The sequence below is a fragment of the Bubalus bubalis genome, chromosome 1, assembly GCF_019923935.1.
Source record: "Bubalus bubalis isolate 160015118507 breed Murrah chromosome 1, NDDB_SH_1, whole genome shotgun sequence".
Taxonomy (NCBI): Eukaryota; Metazoa; Chordata; class Mammalia; order Artiodactyla; family Bovidae; genus Bubalus; species Bubalus bubalis.
The window spans coordinates 196,440,121-196,459,230 of record NC_059157.1 but is presented as its reverse complement, the minus strand read 5'-3'; the positions used below and the strand labels follow the sequence as shown (position 1 = coordinate 196,459,230).

General features: G+C 43.7%; 1 protein-coding gene across 3 annotated transcripts in view; it reads left to right on the top strand.

Moving 5' to 3' along the window:
* Positions 1-19,110, top strand: part of LOC102393741 (collagen alpha-6(VI) chain) — a 171,181-nt gene that overhangs the window by 127,440 nt on the left and 24,631 nt on the right. For 2 of the 3 annotated variants that reach the window (XM_006043435.4, XM_025294082.3), the window contains exons 27-33: positions 580-615; positions 1,318-1,380; positions 6,067-6,129; positions 7,262-7,297; positions 7,415-7,451; positions 9,764-9,775; positions 13,619-14,112. In XM_006043435.4, coding sequence (XP_006043497.3) covers positions 580-615; positions 1,318-1,380; positions 6,067-6,129; positions 7,262-7,297; positions 7,415-7,451; positions 9,764-9,775; positions 13,619-14,112 — 741 coding nt within the window. The remainder of the gene's footprint in view (positions 1-579; positions 616-1,317; positions 1,381-6,066; positions 6,130-7,261; positions 7,298-7,414; positions 7,452-9,763; positions 9,776-13,618; positions 14,113-19,110) is intronic. The other variant, XM_006043436.4, reaches the window with a different exon arrangement.

The following is a 19,110-nucleotide window of genomic DNA, read 5'->3' as shown; positions in this document are numbered from 1 at the left end:
AATAAAATATGGCAAAAAATTTATAGTAATGGTTCTGGGAAGTGAAATTTGGGTGAATTTTCTTCTGTCTTTTTATTATTTTAAATATATTTGAGGAGATATTACTTTTAATGTCAGAAAACAAACATTATCTTAAATACTTTTTTCATCAAGTTAGAATTATCATACGTTTACAACTATAGCCTGTGGCCAAAGTAAGGCAAATAGTACCAGAAAACAAACGATCAGATTTAGTCTGCAGGCTTCCCCAATTTCTCCCTCAAAGTTGAAATCCAGTTAAAGAAGACTGTTTCAGAAACACATGGTCAGATCACCAGCTCTCCTGTTGAATGTCTACATTTGAAGGAGAGCCAAGGTGTACGTTTTACCCATTGATCTTAGGTTGTCATGATGTTTTGGTGAGACCAGTCAACAGTTTAATTTAGAGACTGGAGTTAGTGTCTCAGACCATGCAGTACAGTTTATTTTGGCCCTTTCTTGGTTCAGAGGCATTTAAAATAAACAAGGCAGCAGGCAAAATTAAAGTCAATATGAACCGACGCCAATGATATGTGCATATATTAATTTTCTCAATTATAGGGGCAAGAAGGATTCCCTGGAGAAATCGGACCTAAGGTACTGTGTACTTTAAGCTAACTAGAGATCAGAGATGCTCCTGGGTTTATGAAATGTGTTATAGGACAAAAGAAGAAAAATTAATTATAAATGGATAAAAAGAAACCTTTACGGAACAAGGGAAGAAGAAAGAAGCAGGCTTTTAAAAATAATCTTTTATTTCTAGCTTTTTAATTCACAAGGAAGAAATCATCCATAGTTTTCTCCTCACGTGTCCTCCTCCCCCTCTACCCTATGTATTTTCTTCTTTGCCCAAAGGGAAGTAAAATATGAGAAAAACCAAAATTACCTGATCTCACTTGCCTCAGTTCTCCTAATGTGTTTGTAAGTCACCTTCAGGTAATAAGTTTAGCCATGCTGTCCTCTAGCTTAAGGCTTCCACTCCGACAGGAAACACTGACTGAGCCCAGTAAATACCAGCTCCTGTGATAGGGTCAGGGGACAAAGTAAAAAGCACAGTCCGTATCTCCAAGGAGGCTGTGTTCCATCTGGAGAGACAGAGAAATAAAACAGTGAGACTCCAGTGGGGTGTGCTGAGAATCAGAAAAAGGGGTTATCAGGGCAAAGACACTTCACAGAAGGCTATTAAAGATAAAAACATATGTGAAAAATGTCTTCATGTTGGGACCAGTATAAAAACACACTGAGATATACCTCTTTGGTTTTACTAACCGTTTTGTTTTATTTTTCTGAACTATTTAGGGTGAGGTCGGGGACCCTGGTGGCCCAGGACAAAATGGACCCAAGGGCGCTAGAGGCAAGACGGTGAGTTTTGTCGGTTGTAAAAGCCTTACAACCTCAACTACCGTGGGAAGTCCTTTCTCAGACTCTTAAAGTCGTTTGAGTTGGCACTCGATCCCCAAAGCTTGTAAAACGTGTAGTTTTTGTTAAGGCAAACTTGGGGCAGGGAGATGGATATTTGGCTCCTTCTTTGCCAGCAATAAGGCAACGAACTATTGACTCCTAGTGACCGGGTTCATCTGATCTGACTGATAAGGTACCATTCTTAACACTGGAAATAAGTTGTGCATTTTTTTTTTTTTTTAAGGAACCCTTGTGGTCCAAAACAGTGTTTGCACCACCAAATATGACCCTTTTAATCCTAGACCCTCAGCAGACCTCATAACTTACTGCCCACTGGCATCTTGTCTCCCTTGTTAAGGTCCCGTATAACTACTTTAAGGAGGTGATCTCCCAATTTAGCTCAGGAAAGTGCCTCTTGAGCTCTCTGAGAAAGTTTCCATTTATCATGTAAGACGGTGCCTAAAGCTTTGGGCCACTCAGAATAACCACCCATCTCCCGTACCCTAGAAGCATCCGCAACTCGAGCTTGCCTCGGGTTCTCGTGGGCTAACAATGGCTTTTGTCTTTGCTGACTCTATTTATCATACATTGCAAAAGTGAGATGGTCGCTTTATAAAAGACACAATCTTATGACAGTCATCTCCTGAGACTTTATCTCTTTTCATCAGAACAACTCCGACCAGGTAAATAGATCTTGATACCATGTCAATTTCTGGATAAGAAAAACACAAAGTCTGATGGAAAAAAAAGCTGTTACTTGAGGCAGCTTTTCAGTTTTGCCACCATAGTTAGTTTGACCCGGATCTGTTTTCTCCTACAAAGTACAACGAAAACTGTATGCGAAGAGACTATTCATGAGGGCTTTAGGGGCATGAAGTAAGGAAACTTCTTTCCCTCCATCCTGCTTTTCCCAAGAGGCCTGTTTCCTGGCTGTAATTCTTTTCCTTAAACATGTTTTTGGTTGACTGTCCCTTAACATTTTTGCTCTCAAAGAAAAAAAAAAAAAAGACTGATAAAGATAATTGGAAAAGACCTTCAAATTAATCTAGATGTCATCTGCATTGAAATACATCTGGATCTTTTCCCTCAATGTGTTGATGAGGTAGTTTACCCTTGAACACTGGAGGCCCGTAAACACGGCCAGCAGTTTCTTGGGTTCTCTTAGTGCCCAGTGACATATTCATCATTAAAAAAAAAAAAATAGCTAATGGGGAATATATAATCTTTTTCTCTTGGCCTTTGGTTACTTCATTTTTTTCCCCACATTGGACAATTTATCACTATCTTCAACTTGTTTATTTCACCTGCCAAGCTGCCTTTTTCTACAACTTGTGTTTTTGAGTTTGAAGTTTAGACACTGAAAAACTTCCAAGTTTTCATTGGAGGGTTTTGGTAATAAAGCTTTGAGTATCTCTTTAGTTCTCTTGGAATGATTACATTCCTAGTTTGCTGCTGCTGCTGCTGCTGCTAAGTCGCTTCAGTTGTGTCCGACTCTGTGCGACCCCATAGATGGCAGCCCATCAGGCTCCCCCGTCCCTGGGATTCTCCAGGCAAGAACACTGGAGTGGGTTGCCATTTCCTGCTCCAATGCATGAAAGTGAAAAGTGAAAGTGAAGTCACTCAGTCGTGTCCGACTCTTAGCAACCCCACAGACAGCAGCCCATCAGGCTCTTCCGTCCATGGGATTTTCCAGGCAAGACTACTGGAATGGGGTGCCATTGCCTTCTCCAACATTCCTAGTTTAAGTTTTCTAAATCTTTACCTTTTTTCACCCCAACTGAAGCATTTGTTTTTTTGTTTTTTGTTTTTCTGAAAATGCCATTATTTTTATCCTGCCTTATTTGGGGTATAAAGGTATGTTTGTATTTATACTTTTTATCAACTTTACACATGCACACCCTTCAAGGCAGGGCTTCTCAGCCACAGTACCACTGACGTTTTCGGCTGGGTAATCGCTGTGGGGGCTGTTCCTTGCATTGAAGGATGTTTAGCAGTGCCCCTGGCCTCTACCCACGAGAGTCAGCATCACCCACCCCCCTCTCCCCATCATGACAGCCAAAAATACCTCCAGACGTTGTCAAATGTCCCCACAGGAGTCAGGGTTGAGGGACACAGACTTCCCCCAGTTAAGGACCACTGGTTTAGAGAGTCAACTAATTTCACAAGGTTTGGTATGAAAAACTGGCAACTTGTCTGCAATGTAGCTCCTATTTCTCTAAAAGCTGTCTTGTTGCTCTACTTTCTGGGAGATTTCTTTGACTTTATCTTACAACGCTTCTCTCACAGTTTAATTTTCAAGCATTCTTTTTTTTTTTTTTTTTTTTGCTGCCTAAATATTCTTTTTTAAACTATCTTATTTTTGTTTCATGGCTGAAACATCTCATCTCTCTGAGGATATAAATTAGTACTTTTGAAGTCTCCTTTGCCCAACATAGCCTGTTCCCAGCAGTGTTTTTTTCTGCCCTGCTCTTTGTCTCTCTCTGCCCAGCTCACGAGTCTCTCTGTTGAAGAGCTGAGGACACAAAATCTAACTGGAAGCCCCAAGGAAATGAATGGGGCTCGTCAACTACAAGTTTCACTGAAGAGTGATCTGACTGAGTTGCTACTTAGCAAACATCTGAGATCTTGGGGTCTTTCTTCTCTGTCTAGTCAGATTCCCCTGAAAAGATTCTTTCAATCTTGCACCTAAGGGTGAAGGTCTGGCTGCCAGCTTTCCGGGAGCCCCAGCTTTCTAGGGGTCTCACATCTATTCCACAGCTTCACGATTGCCTTGTTTTCTGGACCGTACCACCAACCTTCAGCTCTGCCTGGGTTTCCTGGTGTGTAGCCATCTCAGTTTCACCTTTGCCATCAAGGAGAAAGAAGGGACATTCGACTCAACTGTTGAGAACGGGGAGGAAGCCCGGGAATTCCCCAACCAAGCTGCCTTATTTGCCCTCTCTCCTACACCTGCACTTCTAGAGGTACTTTATGAGAATGCATCATAAAACACTCAGCCTCCTAGCTTTCCCTGCTGCTGGCCTAGGATTCAGCTTTTTCAGCTCCAAGTCATTTAATGCTTTCCAGTTTGAAGGCTATTGTCTCATTTCTCATTCCCCTATGTTTGTTATTTTTTTGTCTTAAAAAAAGTGTGCTTAGTATTATTTTAGTAAAACACTGGAGGGAACAAAAGTAAACACTTATGTCCAATATACATTTTTCCCCCCTGGAGGTTAATCTATATCTTCTAAATAAAATAGTAAGGTTGCATTTTGTCTTGCTTTGTCACTCAACCCAGCATGCTGTGCATATCATTGGAAGACACCAAGGCCGTCTAGTAATTATTTGCTATTTCATAGGCAATGCTTTTACAGATTAAGTTGATTTTGAACAACCTTGTTTTTCACTCTCATAAAGCTTGTACATCTCATGACATTACGAATGAACAAAGAAATACTGTCCTAATTTTTAAACTAAATTCTAGCTTTCTTTATGATAAATTATATTGTTGACTGCACACACATAAAGTAAGTAGTCAACAGCTGTTGTCTTTTTTGCTGCTGCTATTCCCCATCTTACTACAAATATTTCCAGCCAAGTGTTCTATGCTTTCTTGTGGTTCTTTCAAGGGTTTTTATATTTAAATTTTTGCTTTTCTGAGTTTGTTGTTGTTGTTTTCATGTGTTTGTTAGTTTAGTCACCTACTAAATTCAGATAAATTGAGATAAAAAATTCATTTAGATAAGTTTCTCCCTTGACCCAGCAATTCTAGTTCTAGCAATCTTTCTTAAGGAAATAATCAGAATTGCACATATGACTTTATAGTGGCATGCTTATTTCAACAACAGCAAACTTAAATGCCAACAATAAGGGACTGATTAAATAAATCAGTATATTCATTTAATAGAATACTATGGCAGCCATGATGGAGAAGGCAATGGCAACCCGCTCCACTGTTCTTGCCTGGAGAATCCCAGGGACAGAGGAGCCTGGTGGGGTCAGACACGACTCAAGGGATGTAGCAGCAGCAGCAGCATGGCGGCCATGAAAGGCAATTTTTGTGAAAGAATATTTAGTTATATGAAAATGTCCAGAAATATATGTTTAGTTTAAAAGGCAGCAATAAAAAGTATATAAATGTATTAAGATGGAATGTAAAATGCCAGATATGAACTCTAATGTAAACTATGAACTTTGGGCAATTATGATGTCAATGTAGGTTCATCAGTTGTAACAAATGTACCACTCCGGTGGGGGATGCTAGTAATGGGGGCATCTAGGAGTGTGAAGGATCAGGATACATACAGGAAACGTCTGTAACTTAATTTGTTTTCTGAACCTAAAATTGCTTTTAAAAAATACTCTTTGGAATTAAAAATAAAGACCATGATTTATATATATATATATATATATATATATATATATATAAAGATATATATAGATTAACACCAAAAGGATAAATAAGTAAAGGACTAGAAAAAGAAACAACAAAATGTCAGCGAGTATTATCTGGGGGAGAAGAGGTTGCTGAGGATGTTTTTCCTTCTGTGTGCTTTTTGGGAATCTCAGTTTTCTAAAGTGAAAGTGTATTGCTTTTGAAATGTAAAACACCCACATAGCACACAAACATATATGTATAATTTTAAGGTAAATAAATTCTGCTTTAAGGTATCTGCTGGGCTTCCCGGAGAACCAGGATCCCCTGGGGAGCTGGGACCTCCTGGACGCAAGGTAAATCAAAAACCCATAAGTCACATCAGCTCCTTTTCCAGATAAAAAGTCAGTGCCCGAAGTCTTCATTATCCAAATGTGTATGATTTCTGTGTTTGCAGCTTGGCAATGATTTCCACCACTTTTCCACCTTCAGTGTCCTCAGGGAGAGGAGGAAAAAAAATGCTGATTAAATATCAGTTGGTATTTCTCGGGTGGTGGAGGGAACCGAGGAAGGAAGCAAAAAGACATTTCTTATTTCATCTAGAATGAGGTTTCTCAATGATCAGTGAATTTTATTTATCTGACCAATCCTTGCCTTTTTTCTCACAGTCAGTGATCAGTGAATGAAAGAAAGGGAGAGGAAATTAACAAATAGTGAATAAGCTCCCAACAGTGCATTCACATGGAACTTATTTTCTTGAGGAGTTTGGGTGGGGCGCCGTCACATTTTCCCCCGTCTCTTTGAGCTCAGCCAGACTCTTCCTGTTCCAACTTGAGACTGAACAGATGAAATACAAAGTAATTCCACTTTGTTCTTTCTATCCCCTACCCAGATGGATAGATATGTACATATATATATATATGTATATATATATATGATCATATACATATATATGGTCATATACATATATATGTATATTCATTTTTGGAAGACAGTGTGGATTACCTTTCCAGATATTTGGCCTGTCTAGTCCCTTTGTCATCCAGCTGATGATGGGCACAGATTCAGGCTCTGCTCAGCGGCTGCCCAGTGGCCAAGGCAAAGCCTTGGGGAACTCGATACCTCTGCATTAAGGAGGGCCCGGCACAGGGGATGGCCCAGCCTTATCTAGTTCTAGCCCCAGGATCTGCTGCAAAGCTCTCCCGGCCAGTGTCTCATTGCCAGCTCCGTCTTTATCTTCTGGACAACCCTTATTGTCCAGAGATACAGCAGGAGGACAGTGGCCGCTGGAGGCTCACTACATACAGTTCCCTCTCCTTAGATCGTTATTGTTAACCTGGTAATGAGTATCCTACAGGGAGTTTTTTTCTCCCTTTTAGAATAAAAAGGTTAAGAAGCTATCTTTTTCTTAGAGTAATGTTGATGCATATTCTGGCTCCTACAATGTGCTTCCAAAACCCTGAAACCACATTCTTTTTGTTTCCCCAGGGTGTGAAAGGGGCCAAAGGATTGGCTTCGTTTTCTGTACGTATCTGCTGACTCCAACAGAGCCCAAGCATCCCGTGACATTTATTTATTTCTCAACTTGCAGGACCTGGAGTCTGTTGGTTAATTCATTCTGTTTTATCTTTTGAACTGCAGACATGTGAGCTCATCCAGTATGTGCGGGACCATAGTCGTAAGTACCGTGCTTAGGATGATCACCCGGGGTGTCAGCATTTGTAGAAAAAAAGCAGCAAATTCTGCACTCAAAATTGAGACTAGTTACCAGACAGTTTCTTAAAATTAGCGATGTCACTGTGTGTATTTGGAGGCGGCATAGACTGATGTCTATTAACTCCCTCTATGGCTGCCAGCATATCTACTGAAACGTGTCCCAACACTAAGGAAGGATATATCTAGTGCTTTTAATCAGGGAAAAATGAATATATGAGGTCAGAACTCTCCTGATGGTGAAATCAACCAGTGAGGAGTCACATTAAACTTTATAAAATTATTAACCCCTGACAACAGCTAAGGATCGAATTCAGCTGCTGTGAAAGAGCCAGCCATGGCAAGGAGGTATCCTGGCAGGTGGGAACTCTGACGTTTATCATTCCCTGAGAAGGTGTGCTTGACTGCCTTGAATTAGACTCATTTGCTTCTAAAATTACCCAGTCTACCTGTATTTTCTTTACTTTCAAAGTTTTAATAGCAAGAAACGGGTTTTGATTTGGCAAAGGCTCTTTTGAATTTGCTTTGAGACCCTTAGAATAGCCTCTTCTATCAAAACACGTGTTAGCAGCATCAAAGGAATGCCATGGACAAGATGAGGAGACTTGGTTGCTTAATGTTCACCTACAAATGACTTCCTAGATAAACGTTAGGACTGAAAGAAATGTCACAGTTCCCTCAAGGCATCTGGGGGGAGAAAACAGACAAATTAAGATCCTATTTCTGGAGAGAGTATGGGTCTCAAAGACAGACTTTCCAATGCTTTGAATGCAGTGCCAATCTTAACTCTGCCTTGTAGCAGAATGGAACCATCCATTCTGGGAATCAAATCTATGCATTGGATCATGAAGATTGCTTGCTTTGAGGCTGGACTAACAGAGTGGGCTTTCTGACGTTGGAGCCATGTGACATATATTGGCTCAAGGGTAGACCCAAGTGTGATGAGATCTGAGCTTTCAAAATGTGAGCGATTTAATACAGAATTATAAATCCAAAGCGAGGTACAAAACTGCTTCAGAAGTGTCATTTGGAACAAGAAAGGAAATCACAGCCAACAACTTCTGCCTGTTAAAAAGTATGTGATCACGTGAACAACAGCTGGGCCCTTCTCAAGGCCTTGCCAGGGGCCCCTCGGGTGAGAGGTTGGCAGCAGCGCTGCCCAGAACTTTCTGCAATGATGGAAGTGCCCACTGCTCTGCCCAACATGTAGCCACTGGCCACAGGGGCATTTGAGCCTCGATGGATGGCTAGTGCAAGTGAAAAGCTGCATTTATCTCATTTAATTTAAATTAATTCAAATGTTGATAGTCACATGAGACTGGTGGCCTTCTTATTGGACAGTGTGGCCCTAAAGTTTAAGCTTCATTTGTGTTAGCCGCTCGTCGCATCCGACTCTTTTTAGACCCCCATGGACTGTAGCCCCCCAGGCTCCTCTGTCCATGGGATTCTCCAGGCAAGAACACTGGAGTGGGTAGCCATTCCCTTCTCAAGGGATCTTCCTGACCCAGGGATCGAACCTGGGTCTCCTGCCTTGCATGCAGATTCTTTACCGACTGACCCACTAGGGAAACCCACATCAGAGAGTAATCTGTCAACTTTTCACTTTCATGCATTGGAGAAGGAAATGGCAACCCACTCCAGTGTTCTTGCCTGGAGAATCCCAGGGATGGGGGAGCCTGGTGGGCTGCCGTCTATGGGGTCGCACAGAGTCGGACACAACTGAAGTGACTTAGCAGCAGCATTGAAGCTGAAGATGTTTGATACTCTGTGTCCCAGAAATTCTGTTTCGACACAAATCCCTAGAGAAAGCTTCATTTACTTAAGAGTAAATCTATCGAGGATGTTTACACATACACACAAGTATATAAATATGTATATATGTGTACCTATATGTAATCAATAGCTATAGATACCTACACGGGGAAATTTAGAGTGAAAAGGGGTTAAGACCTTTTAACTTTACAAATTCGGTGCCTCTCTCTGCAATGTGCTGCCCCCTCCCAGGCAGAGAGCCTTTCCCTCTGGCAGCTGGCTGCCTGCTGCTGACTTATGGCCCTCCCGAGTCTCCAGCCCTGTTTCTCTGTGGAAGGACCTGTGCTTTTACCAAGATGCTTGATCTGTCTGCATATCTTCAAACACTATTTGTGGCCTTGATTTATTCAGTCGTCTACAAAAAACTCACAAAGTACAGTCTCGGTTGCCATGATTTCTTACACAATACAGGATGCTGTTCTCCTACCAAATAATAACCAAACTTCTTTTGTTCTTCTTCCCCAGCTGGCAGACAGGGTGAGTAATTTTATTTATAGCATATTATAATCAAGCTCCAAAATGTCGCACATCTGGAAAGATGAGTTAGAACATTGTGTTGCCTGCCAAATTATAAAAAGTTTATCTAAGCCCTCTTGATAGTACAGCCGTATCCCTGCCTCCAATAAATCACTCTCGTTTAAGGTCTCACAACTCTTTGTCAACCAAGTGTTTGATCTTTTAATTATTAACATTTTAATGACTACCAGTACCGTTTACCTTACCAATAGACTTTTTGCAATAATATTTTTATATATTTAAAATAATATTTTCCTCCCTCCCTTTTCTCTCTCTATTTATGTCTGTAGTCTAGTTTTTAAGGATTAAGGGCAAAGGGCAAAAGTGCATGGAATAAAGCTAGGGATGATAAGATAGTAAGTAAGCTACATGTGTAGCTCAGATCGTGCTAAAACCTATGGAGATCATGGCTGATGTTGATTACCAAATTGGCTTAATATCTTTCTGGGCCAGTTTTCAGGAATATTATAAAAACTGGATACATGATGTTTCTGTTATAACCCAGAGGGCGATGGCCCTCCGTACCTTTATACTCTTATACTTTTTTTATATAAACGCATCTGTGCCCTCTGGTTCCTTGTTCACTCATTCAGCAAATATTTATTGGAAGCCCATTATGTTGCAGTCTCTGTCCCAGACAGTGCTGACTAAGAGGGGCACAATTCCTGTCTTTGGAAGCTTCCATTCTTGTGGAGGATCCAGATAAGTGAAAAAGCAAAAGAATTACAGAATCCTTTAGTTACTATGAAAGAGATAAAGAATGGAATATTCTGTTACAGAATCACATTAGAGAGGAGGGGAGAAATGCCTCTGAAGGGCGGGTTCATCAATAAGGCAATGACACTGAAGTTTGGATGAAGAATAAAAAAGAAGCTGGCTTTGCAAGATCCAGGCAGAGAATCCTGCAAGTGCAAAGGCCACGGCACAGGAGAGACCCAGGTGTTTTCAAGTTCCTGATGGAAGCCCACGGCCACAGAGACACGATGACGAGGGGGACATGGCATGTGAAGAAGTGAAGAAAGAAGCAGGGACTTTCCAATGGGCTTTGTAGGTTACATTTAGGGGGCCAGGTTTTATTCAAAATGGAATGGGAGGGCATTAAAAGTATTGAAGGTGTAAACGTGAACTGATGAACAAGTTTTTAAAGTTTATTTTGGCTGCTGTGGGAGAGTGCATTGTAGGGAAAGTGAAAGTCGCTCAGTTGTGTCCAGCTCTTTGCCACCCCATGGACTATACAGTCCATGGAATTCTCCAGGACAGAATACTGGAGTGGGTAGCCTTTCCTTCAGGGGATCTTCCCAACCCAGGGATCGAACCCAGATCTCCCGCATTGCACATTCTTTACCAGCTGAGCCACAAGGGAAGCCCAAGAACACTGGAGTGAGTGGCCTATTCCCTCTCCAGGGGATCTTCCAGACCCAGGAATTGAACCAGGGTCTCCTGCATTGCAGGCAGATTCTTTACCAGCTGAGCCACCAGGGGAGCCTTGTAGGGAGGATGTGTATAAAAGCCAGGGGACTCGCGTTAGAGGGAGGGGCTGTGTGGGGCTCTTCTAGGCCAGCTTGGCAGTGGCCTAGACGGGCCTCCGTTGCTGGGTGGTGGTCCCCTGGCGGGGCCTGGGTCCGCCTCCCTCTGTCCTCATTGTCACTTGCTCTGGGCCGTGCAGTGACCGTCAGCACATTGGTCCTCCACGTGGGGACTCACGTCTGGATGGGTCCTCCCCAGGGCCTCCACAGTCCAGCCCAGCATTCCTCAGAATCCTTGGGGTCCTGGCAGCACACTGGTGAGCCTTGAGGGGTTTTTCTCTAAAAACTTGAATTTTTTGTTATCATCAGCCAGTGTGCTTGTATCTTTTCCCGCCTTTACAGAGCTGAGGCTGCAATGCTGTTATTGCTGCCGTTGCTCCCATGTGAGATAGCAGCCCAAACAAAATACTAGCAGAAACTTGGTCGTGTTTGGTCACAATTTTACTTGGTTTTTAAGGTAAAATTGACGTGACCTTGATTTTTTGAAATTTCTGAAATTTTTAAGTTTCTGCTCAGCCCACTAAATTAGACTCAGAAGCTAGTAATTTTGCCCTTCTGCCTTGAGACGCGCAATTCAGGGGTTGAACATTTATTCTTGCTAGTCCTTTTGCCTGTGAAGGTCCCAGCGTCTAGGACCAGAAGGAGATGATAGCCTGGCACTAAGGTGATGGGGCTTCCCTGGTGGCTCAGTTGGTAAAGAATCTGCCTGCAATGCAGGAGACCCGGGTTCCATCCCTGGGTTGGGAAGATCCCCTGGAGAAGGGAATGGCAACCCACTCCAGTATTCTTGCCTGGAAAAATCCCATGGACAGAGGAGCTGGCAGGCTACAGTCCATGGGGTCACAGAGTCGGATGTGACTTAAAGACTAAACCACCACCAAGGTGATGAGGTCCAGGTGGACCAGCTGAGAAGGTGACCCCCTCTTGGGCCCGCTTGGCCAGATCCTGTGGGTCAGAGTCCTGAGCTTGCCTGGGAAGAGCTGACTTGCTAGCCTCTGAACGAGAGGAGGCCCCCCTCCAAGGGAAGGACATCCCACAACTTTCCTCTTTACCAACATGCATCTCAACACCAGGCATCTCATCCATCCTGAAAGTTCTGTTCTTCTTCCCGTCCCTGTTCCAAAGAACTGTCCTTCGTTTGCTTCTTTTTCATTCAACCTTTATGAGACCCCAGATACATGGCAGGGACTAATAATCTGGCAGATCAAGAGAGACCGTCTCTGTCTCCAGACTTCATAAATTGGTGGGAGAGGCAAACGTTCCTCAGATAATTAGATATAAATCTCTGACTGTGATAAGTGCAGGACACTGGGATTAGAATGAATGAATTGCAATCAGTGAATAAATCTTAACACATTCAAGTTTAACAGTCTTAAAGTTTCTCTAAGAAGGCATATTTATTGGTTAAGTTTGTTTTTCTAACATAAATAAAAATTCATCAGTTAACACTCTCCTCATTCTTTTAAGTAATGTAGCTCTTCTATCTCACAATGTGTAAGTCAACAACAATAATAGTAATGGCAGGCATTAATTGAGCGCCTGGTGTGTGCCAGGCACTATGGTCCCTGTCCATCACCAGCTCCCAGAGTTTACCCAAACTCATGCCCATTGAGTTGGGGATGCCATCCAACCATCTCATTCTCCGTCGTCCCCTTCTCCTCCTGCCCTCAATCTCTCCCAGCATCAGGGTCTTTTCCAGTGAGTCAGCTCTTCACATCAGGTGGCCAAAGTAGAGTTGATTACAATGTGGTGTTAGTTTTTGCTGTACATAAAAGTGATTCAGTTATAGACATACATACATGTGTATGTATATATATTCTTTTTCAGATTCTTTTCCATTGTGGTCGATTACAGGATATAGAATATAGTTCCCTGTACTCTACAGTAGGAGCTTGTTGTTTATCTGTTGTTTATATAATATTGTGTATCTGCTAATCCCAAACTCCTAATTTATCCCCAACCCCTTTCCCCTTTGGTAGGCATAGGTTTGCTTTCTATGTCGGTGAGTCTGTTTCTGTCTCATAAATGAGTTCATCTTTTGCTTTATTTAAGAGAGCAAAGTCAGTTTTTAGAACATAATCTTAATTATTCAAGATTTAAATATTTAAGTATGTGTTTTACTATTTGAGTTATTAACATGTAATGATTTAGTTGTTTCCATATTTTAATGTTTAACGTTTAAAATTACTTAGCCTTCTATGTACGCGTTTTGGTTTTTGTTTTTTTTTTCATTTTAAGTGAGTGGTCTCATGGTAAGGCGCCTGTTCTGGCCTTTTAGGAGCGCCTCAGTGCCCCGTGTACCCCACGGAGCTGGTGTTCGTGCTGGACCAGTCCCGGAGCGTCACAGAGCCCGAGTTTGTGCGGATGAAGGCGATGCTGTCCTCCCTGCTGAGCGGCCTCCGGGTCCGGGAGGACCACTGCCCGGCAGGCGCGCGCGTGGCCGTGCTGGCCTATGACTCCCACGCCAGGCTCCTCATCCGCTTCTCCGACACGTACAGGAAGGACCGACTCCTCCGAGAGATCGAGGCCCTCCCTTACGAGCGCTCCACGGCCAGCAGGGACATCGGCAAGGCCATGAGGTTTGTCTCCAGGCATGTCTTCAAGCGGATGCTCCCAGGGTCTCACGCCAGAAGAATCGCCACCTTCTTCAGTGGCGGCCCGTCCGTGGACCCCCAGACCATCACCACTGCTGGCCTGGAGTTCAGCGCCCTGGACATCATCCCGGTGGTCATCGCCTTCAATCAGGTGCCTGCCGTCCGGCGATCATTTGCGGTAAGAAGGGCCACCTGCCTCAGAAGTCTTCTCTGTCATTCTGCCCATGTTCAGGGGCATTTACAGGAAAGCGTGGAGCTGTGCGAAGTGTTTGTTACTATGTACCAGGGGCATGCCAAGCCCTTGATACGCACCTTCCTGTTTAGTTCACACAAGCAGTGCGTGTGTGAGATGGGAATCACGGTTATTCCCACTGTGTAGATGAGAACACTGAGTCTGCAGAGTGAGTGAGTTAGTGAAAGTTGCTCAGTCGTGTCCGACTCTTTGTGACCCCATAGAGTCCATGGAATTCTCCAGGCCAGACACTGGAGTGGGTAGCCTTTCCCTTCTCCAGGGGATCTTCCCAATCCAGGAATCAAACCCAGGTCTCCCACATTGCAGGCAGAGTCTTTAGCAGCTGAGCCACCAGGGGAGCCCAAGAATACTGGAGTGGGTAGCCTATCCCTTCCCCAGCGGGTCTTCCCGACCCGGGATTTGAACCTGGGTGTCCTGCATTGCAGGCAGGCTCTTTACCTGCTGAGCCACTGGGGAAGCCCAACAATACTGGAGTGGGTAGCCTATCGCTTCTTCAGCGGATCATCCCGACCTGGGATTGGAACCGGGGTCTCCTGCATTGCAGGAGGTCTCTTTACTCGCTGAGCCACCGGAGAAGCCCAACAATACTGGAGTGGGTAGCCTATCCCTTCTCCAGCGGGTCTTCCTGACCCGAGATTTGAACCAGGGTCTCCTGCATTGCCGGCGGGCTCTTTACCCGCTGAGCCACTGAGGAAGCCCGAGTCTGCAGAAGTGGACCCATATGCCCAGGTTCACACAGCTGACTCGTGGCAGAGTCAGGGCTTGGATCCAGGCCCCTATTCTCCAGGACTCCCTGAGTTGGCTCTGGTGTATAGATACCAAGTTGGAGGGCCAATAGACACTCAAGGATGTCACTGAGGTGGCCAGCGTGTTGGTCTCTGCTATGTGATGGGAACCTATGGACCGAGTTTATACCATTACCGATCGTGTAAATATCCACCCTTCATGAAGGAAGGATCATTCCAGTTACAGCCTCTTAGGTTGAAGATTAAAAATCTTGCCGCGTAATATTTCTATTGACACTTTATTTATTTTTCATTCTTGAGTGCCCAGCAGCCTGTGGGATCTTAGTTCCCTGACCAGGGATTGAACCCTCACCCTCAGCAGTGACAGCATGAGTCCCGAGCTCTGGACCGCCAGGAAATTCACTGTACTGTAGCATTTCTAGATAAACCACCCAGAACCACAGCGATGTTCAAAACTCCCTGTGAGTAGAGCCTCTATGGCAGAGGTTCCTTACAAAAAAAGAACACCCACTGGACCTGGCACAGTGTCCTTCTGGCCATCGGTGTCCACCCAGCGTGCTGGTTTATTCTCCATTCGCGGGAGGGCCATGAGAAGAGACTGCAGTGCCGCTGCAAAGGGTGTTGGGAAATACAACCTGAGCCAGGAAGACAAGTGTTTGAAAATTATTACATGGAGAGAAAGGGAAGTGAGAAGCAGCCGAGCCCCTGCCTTGAGGTGTGTGGAGGGTTATTACTGCAGAGAACTAACCAGCCCACTCCAAGAGAGCAAGCTCTCCCATCAGAGAAACTGGGAGCCATAGCAGTGGAAAACCCTGGTTTAGACTCAAGTAGAAACTTTCTGAAGGCAAGATTGATGGATGTTGTCACGGGCCAGGTGACTAAATGTAAGTGGGCAAGACGCCGCCTTTCTCTGAGGCCTTCTCTAGGAGTGGTCACTCGCCTGGCAAGGGCGACCTCATCTGTCCTGGAGAATCAGAATTAAGACGCCTTTTAGAGACCCTCTCCAACTTCCTAATATTTTCTGTGAAAGTGCTAAGCTAAGCAGATCAGAACTGAAATATAGTACTCTTCCATAAAATGCAGAAAGCGGTGCTTGTTTCCTGAAGTTGGTGCAAAGATGAAATGATGTTGCTCCATGCACCAGTGCCTGGGATATAGCAAACACTCAAGATGGTAGTTCTTGTTTTAGTTAGGACTGTGATCAGTTTCTTGATAGTGAACTGAACCTCATTTAATAATATTAAAGTCTGCATTGTTAAGGAGCTGAAACTGCGATTAGCATCATTGAACAAACTCAGAATTACGAAAAGAAACAGGTTGGTGTATGAGACTCACAAAATAAAATGCTTGCACATTGGAAGCTGGAACCAGCCTACACTAATGCAGTTGCTGTGAGAGGCAGTGGCTCAGGAGCTCTGTGAGTGGATACACAAAGAAAAGGGAAAGTCACTCAGTCCTGTCTGACTCTTTGCAACCCCATGGACTGAATTCTCTAGGCCAGAATACTGGAGTGGATAGCCTTTCCCTTCTCCAGGGGATCTTCCCAACCCAGGGATGGAACCCAGGTCTCCCACTTTGCAGGCAGGTTCTTTACCAGCTGAGCCACCAGGGAAGCCCAAGAATACTGGAGTGGGTAGCCTGTCCCTTCTGCAGTGGATCTTCCCCACCCAGGAATTGAACTGGGGTCTCCTGCATTGCAGGCGGATTCTTTGCCAACTGAGGTGCGAAGGAAGCCCAGAGTCCTCCTAATTCCCTGTCTTTTGGGGGAGCCCCCATTGTCCTTTGACTTTATTTAGTCACAGAAAAGGCAACTTAATATCCTGACTCAAATAATCGATGGTACCTGTGATACAAATTTAAACAGACACAATTCCACCCTCCCACTCACAGGTATGTGCATCGCATACAGCTTAAGAAAAATGTATTTTGTTGAGTTTTTCTTTTAAGCTTTGGAGGACTCACAATCCCACTTAGAGTTTCTACCCAAATCACCTAGAGACTCCTTGCTCCTTTATTGAAGGAGTTTATCTCAAAAGAACACCAGTGGAGGTTCAAATTCTTGACAATCACACTCATAAACCAGAGCAGTATTGTCTTCAACATCCCTTGGGCAGAAAAAGAGTTAAGACATGCAGACAGAAGTCAGGCTTGGTTCCAAGGTTCATTCATCCTACATATGTTGAGTGAGCAACTGAAATATACCAGGTGCCATCCGAGACCCTGGGAATGCAAGAGTAAGTAGAAAACCAAAAGACCTCACCCACTAGAGGATGGAGCTATGCAGGGTTGTCCAGAGGGCTCGGAACAAATGGATAGGAACCTAATATCAGGCATCGCTCAAGAGAGATGATGTTACTACTTTTCATTTTACCTTCGGCTTCTTTTTGAATTTATTTTTAATTGGAGAATAATTACACTATTGTAATGCTTTCCACCGTATAGCCACATGAATCAGCCATAAATATGTCATTTGTTAGTATTTTAGGAGCAGAGCTCAAAATTTTAATGACACAATACATTTTTATTTGGAGGCTATATTACAAAGCCATCATCTGTTTCATAACCATTGTGAGTCTTCTACATCTCCATTTGTCTGAGAGTTCAGCAGAATCCATCTGAAATTCAAAACTGGTGTAGACGTGTACGGCAGGTCTCAGACGCATCTGCTCTGACAACACAGGCTCATTCCCCTGTGTTTCTGAGTGAACAGATTGTGTGATCCCCATCGTGGACATTTTTCACGATGGTGTGAAGCTGAGTGATGAGCCATTCATTCTTCTGGAACGCAAGGCTATTTTGATTGAAAAAACTTTAACCTCAGCTTTGTTCTGTCCCAAAGGTTTTCCCTTATAATTTGTTGGGCAATTACCTCTTAATTCTGGTGGACTTTTATTTGCTGCATGTGAAGAATTCTAGTGTAGAATGGGCCTCCCTTTAAAATATACTTACAAGAAATGTATCCTTTTTGGCTAGCCTTATTTTCTTTCCTTTACTCTGCTGTTTAGCATTCCCAGTGAAAGAAACATTGGGTGTAATAGTTGACATGACAGATTTTTCTAGTGATGAGGCAGAGGTGAAATTGGGGGGGGTTGTGGGTAGTGGGAAACTTCAGCACTCTGAGCACCCAAGCTTTTTATTTTCTAAAGGATTTCCTTTGTTGATAGAGAATTGTCTAAAGAAAGAAGAGTACTGAGTATTAATTGTATCTTCTCGAATGCACACATTTTTGGAGCCCCATGATGTTGAGAAAGGAAAGAGCAAGGTATCACCCAGAACCATAGCCTGAAGATCATATCGCCCACCTGTGGACCATCCAAGCTGGTGCAGCTTTGAATCCACAGGATACTGAGCAATCGAAAAAGTGAACCTGACGCAGGGCGCCCAGCCTGGCACTCTGTGATGACCTAGAGGGGTGGGGTGCTCAAGAGGGACATGATTTATGTAGGAAATAGCTCAGCTGGAAATTCCATGGCCTCCAGTTGAGCTGTTTCCTAGAGGAAATCCTAAAGGAAATCAGTCCTAAATATTCACTGGAAGGACTGATGCTGAAACTGAAGCTCCAATACTTTGGCCACCTGATGCAAAGACTTGACTCGTTGGGAAAGACCCTGATGCTGGGAAAAATTGAAGGCAGGAGGAGAAGGGGATGACAGAGGATGAGATGGTTGGAAGGCATCACTGACTCGATGGTGATGAGTTTGAGTAAGCTCCAGGAGTTGGTGATGGACAGGGAGGCCTGGCATGCTGCAGTCCATGGGGTCACAAAGAGTCAGACATGACTGAGTGACTGAACTGAACTGATATATGCATGATCATGGCTGAGTTGTGTTGCTGTATGGCAGAAACCAACACAACATTTTAAAACAATTTTCCCCCAATTAAAAATGAAAAGTGAACCATAGGATACCTTTATTTTAAATCCCTGACTCAGCTTGGGTAATTTTTCTGTAATATGCTAACAGTAGTTTCTCAAAGCTGTGTGGCAGGATGAATGATCTCTAAGACCACATCTGCTGAACTTTATTGATTAGGAGATTACTTGGGGGAGGGGGAGGGGAGAGCACAGACCCCCTGGGGTCCCCCATGTTTAAAAAAAAACATGCGCTAGCATTGGTGAGTAGAAAGTATGGGTTTAGGTTAACACCACCATGTTGCCACAGGATTAAACATGAAGCCT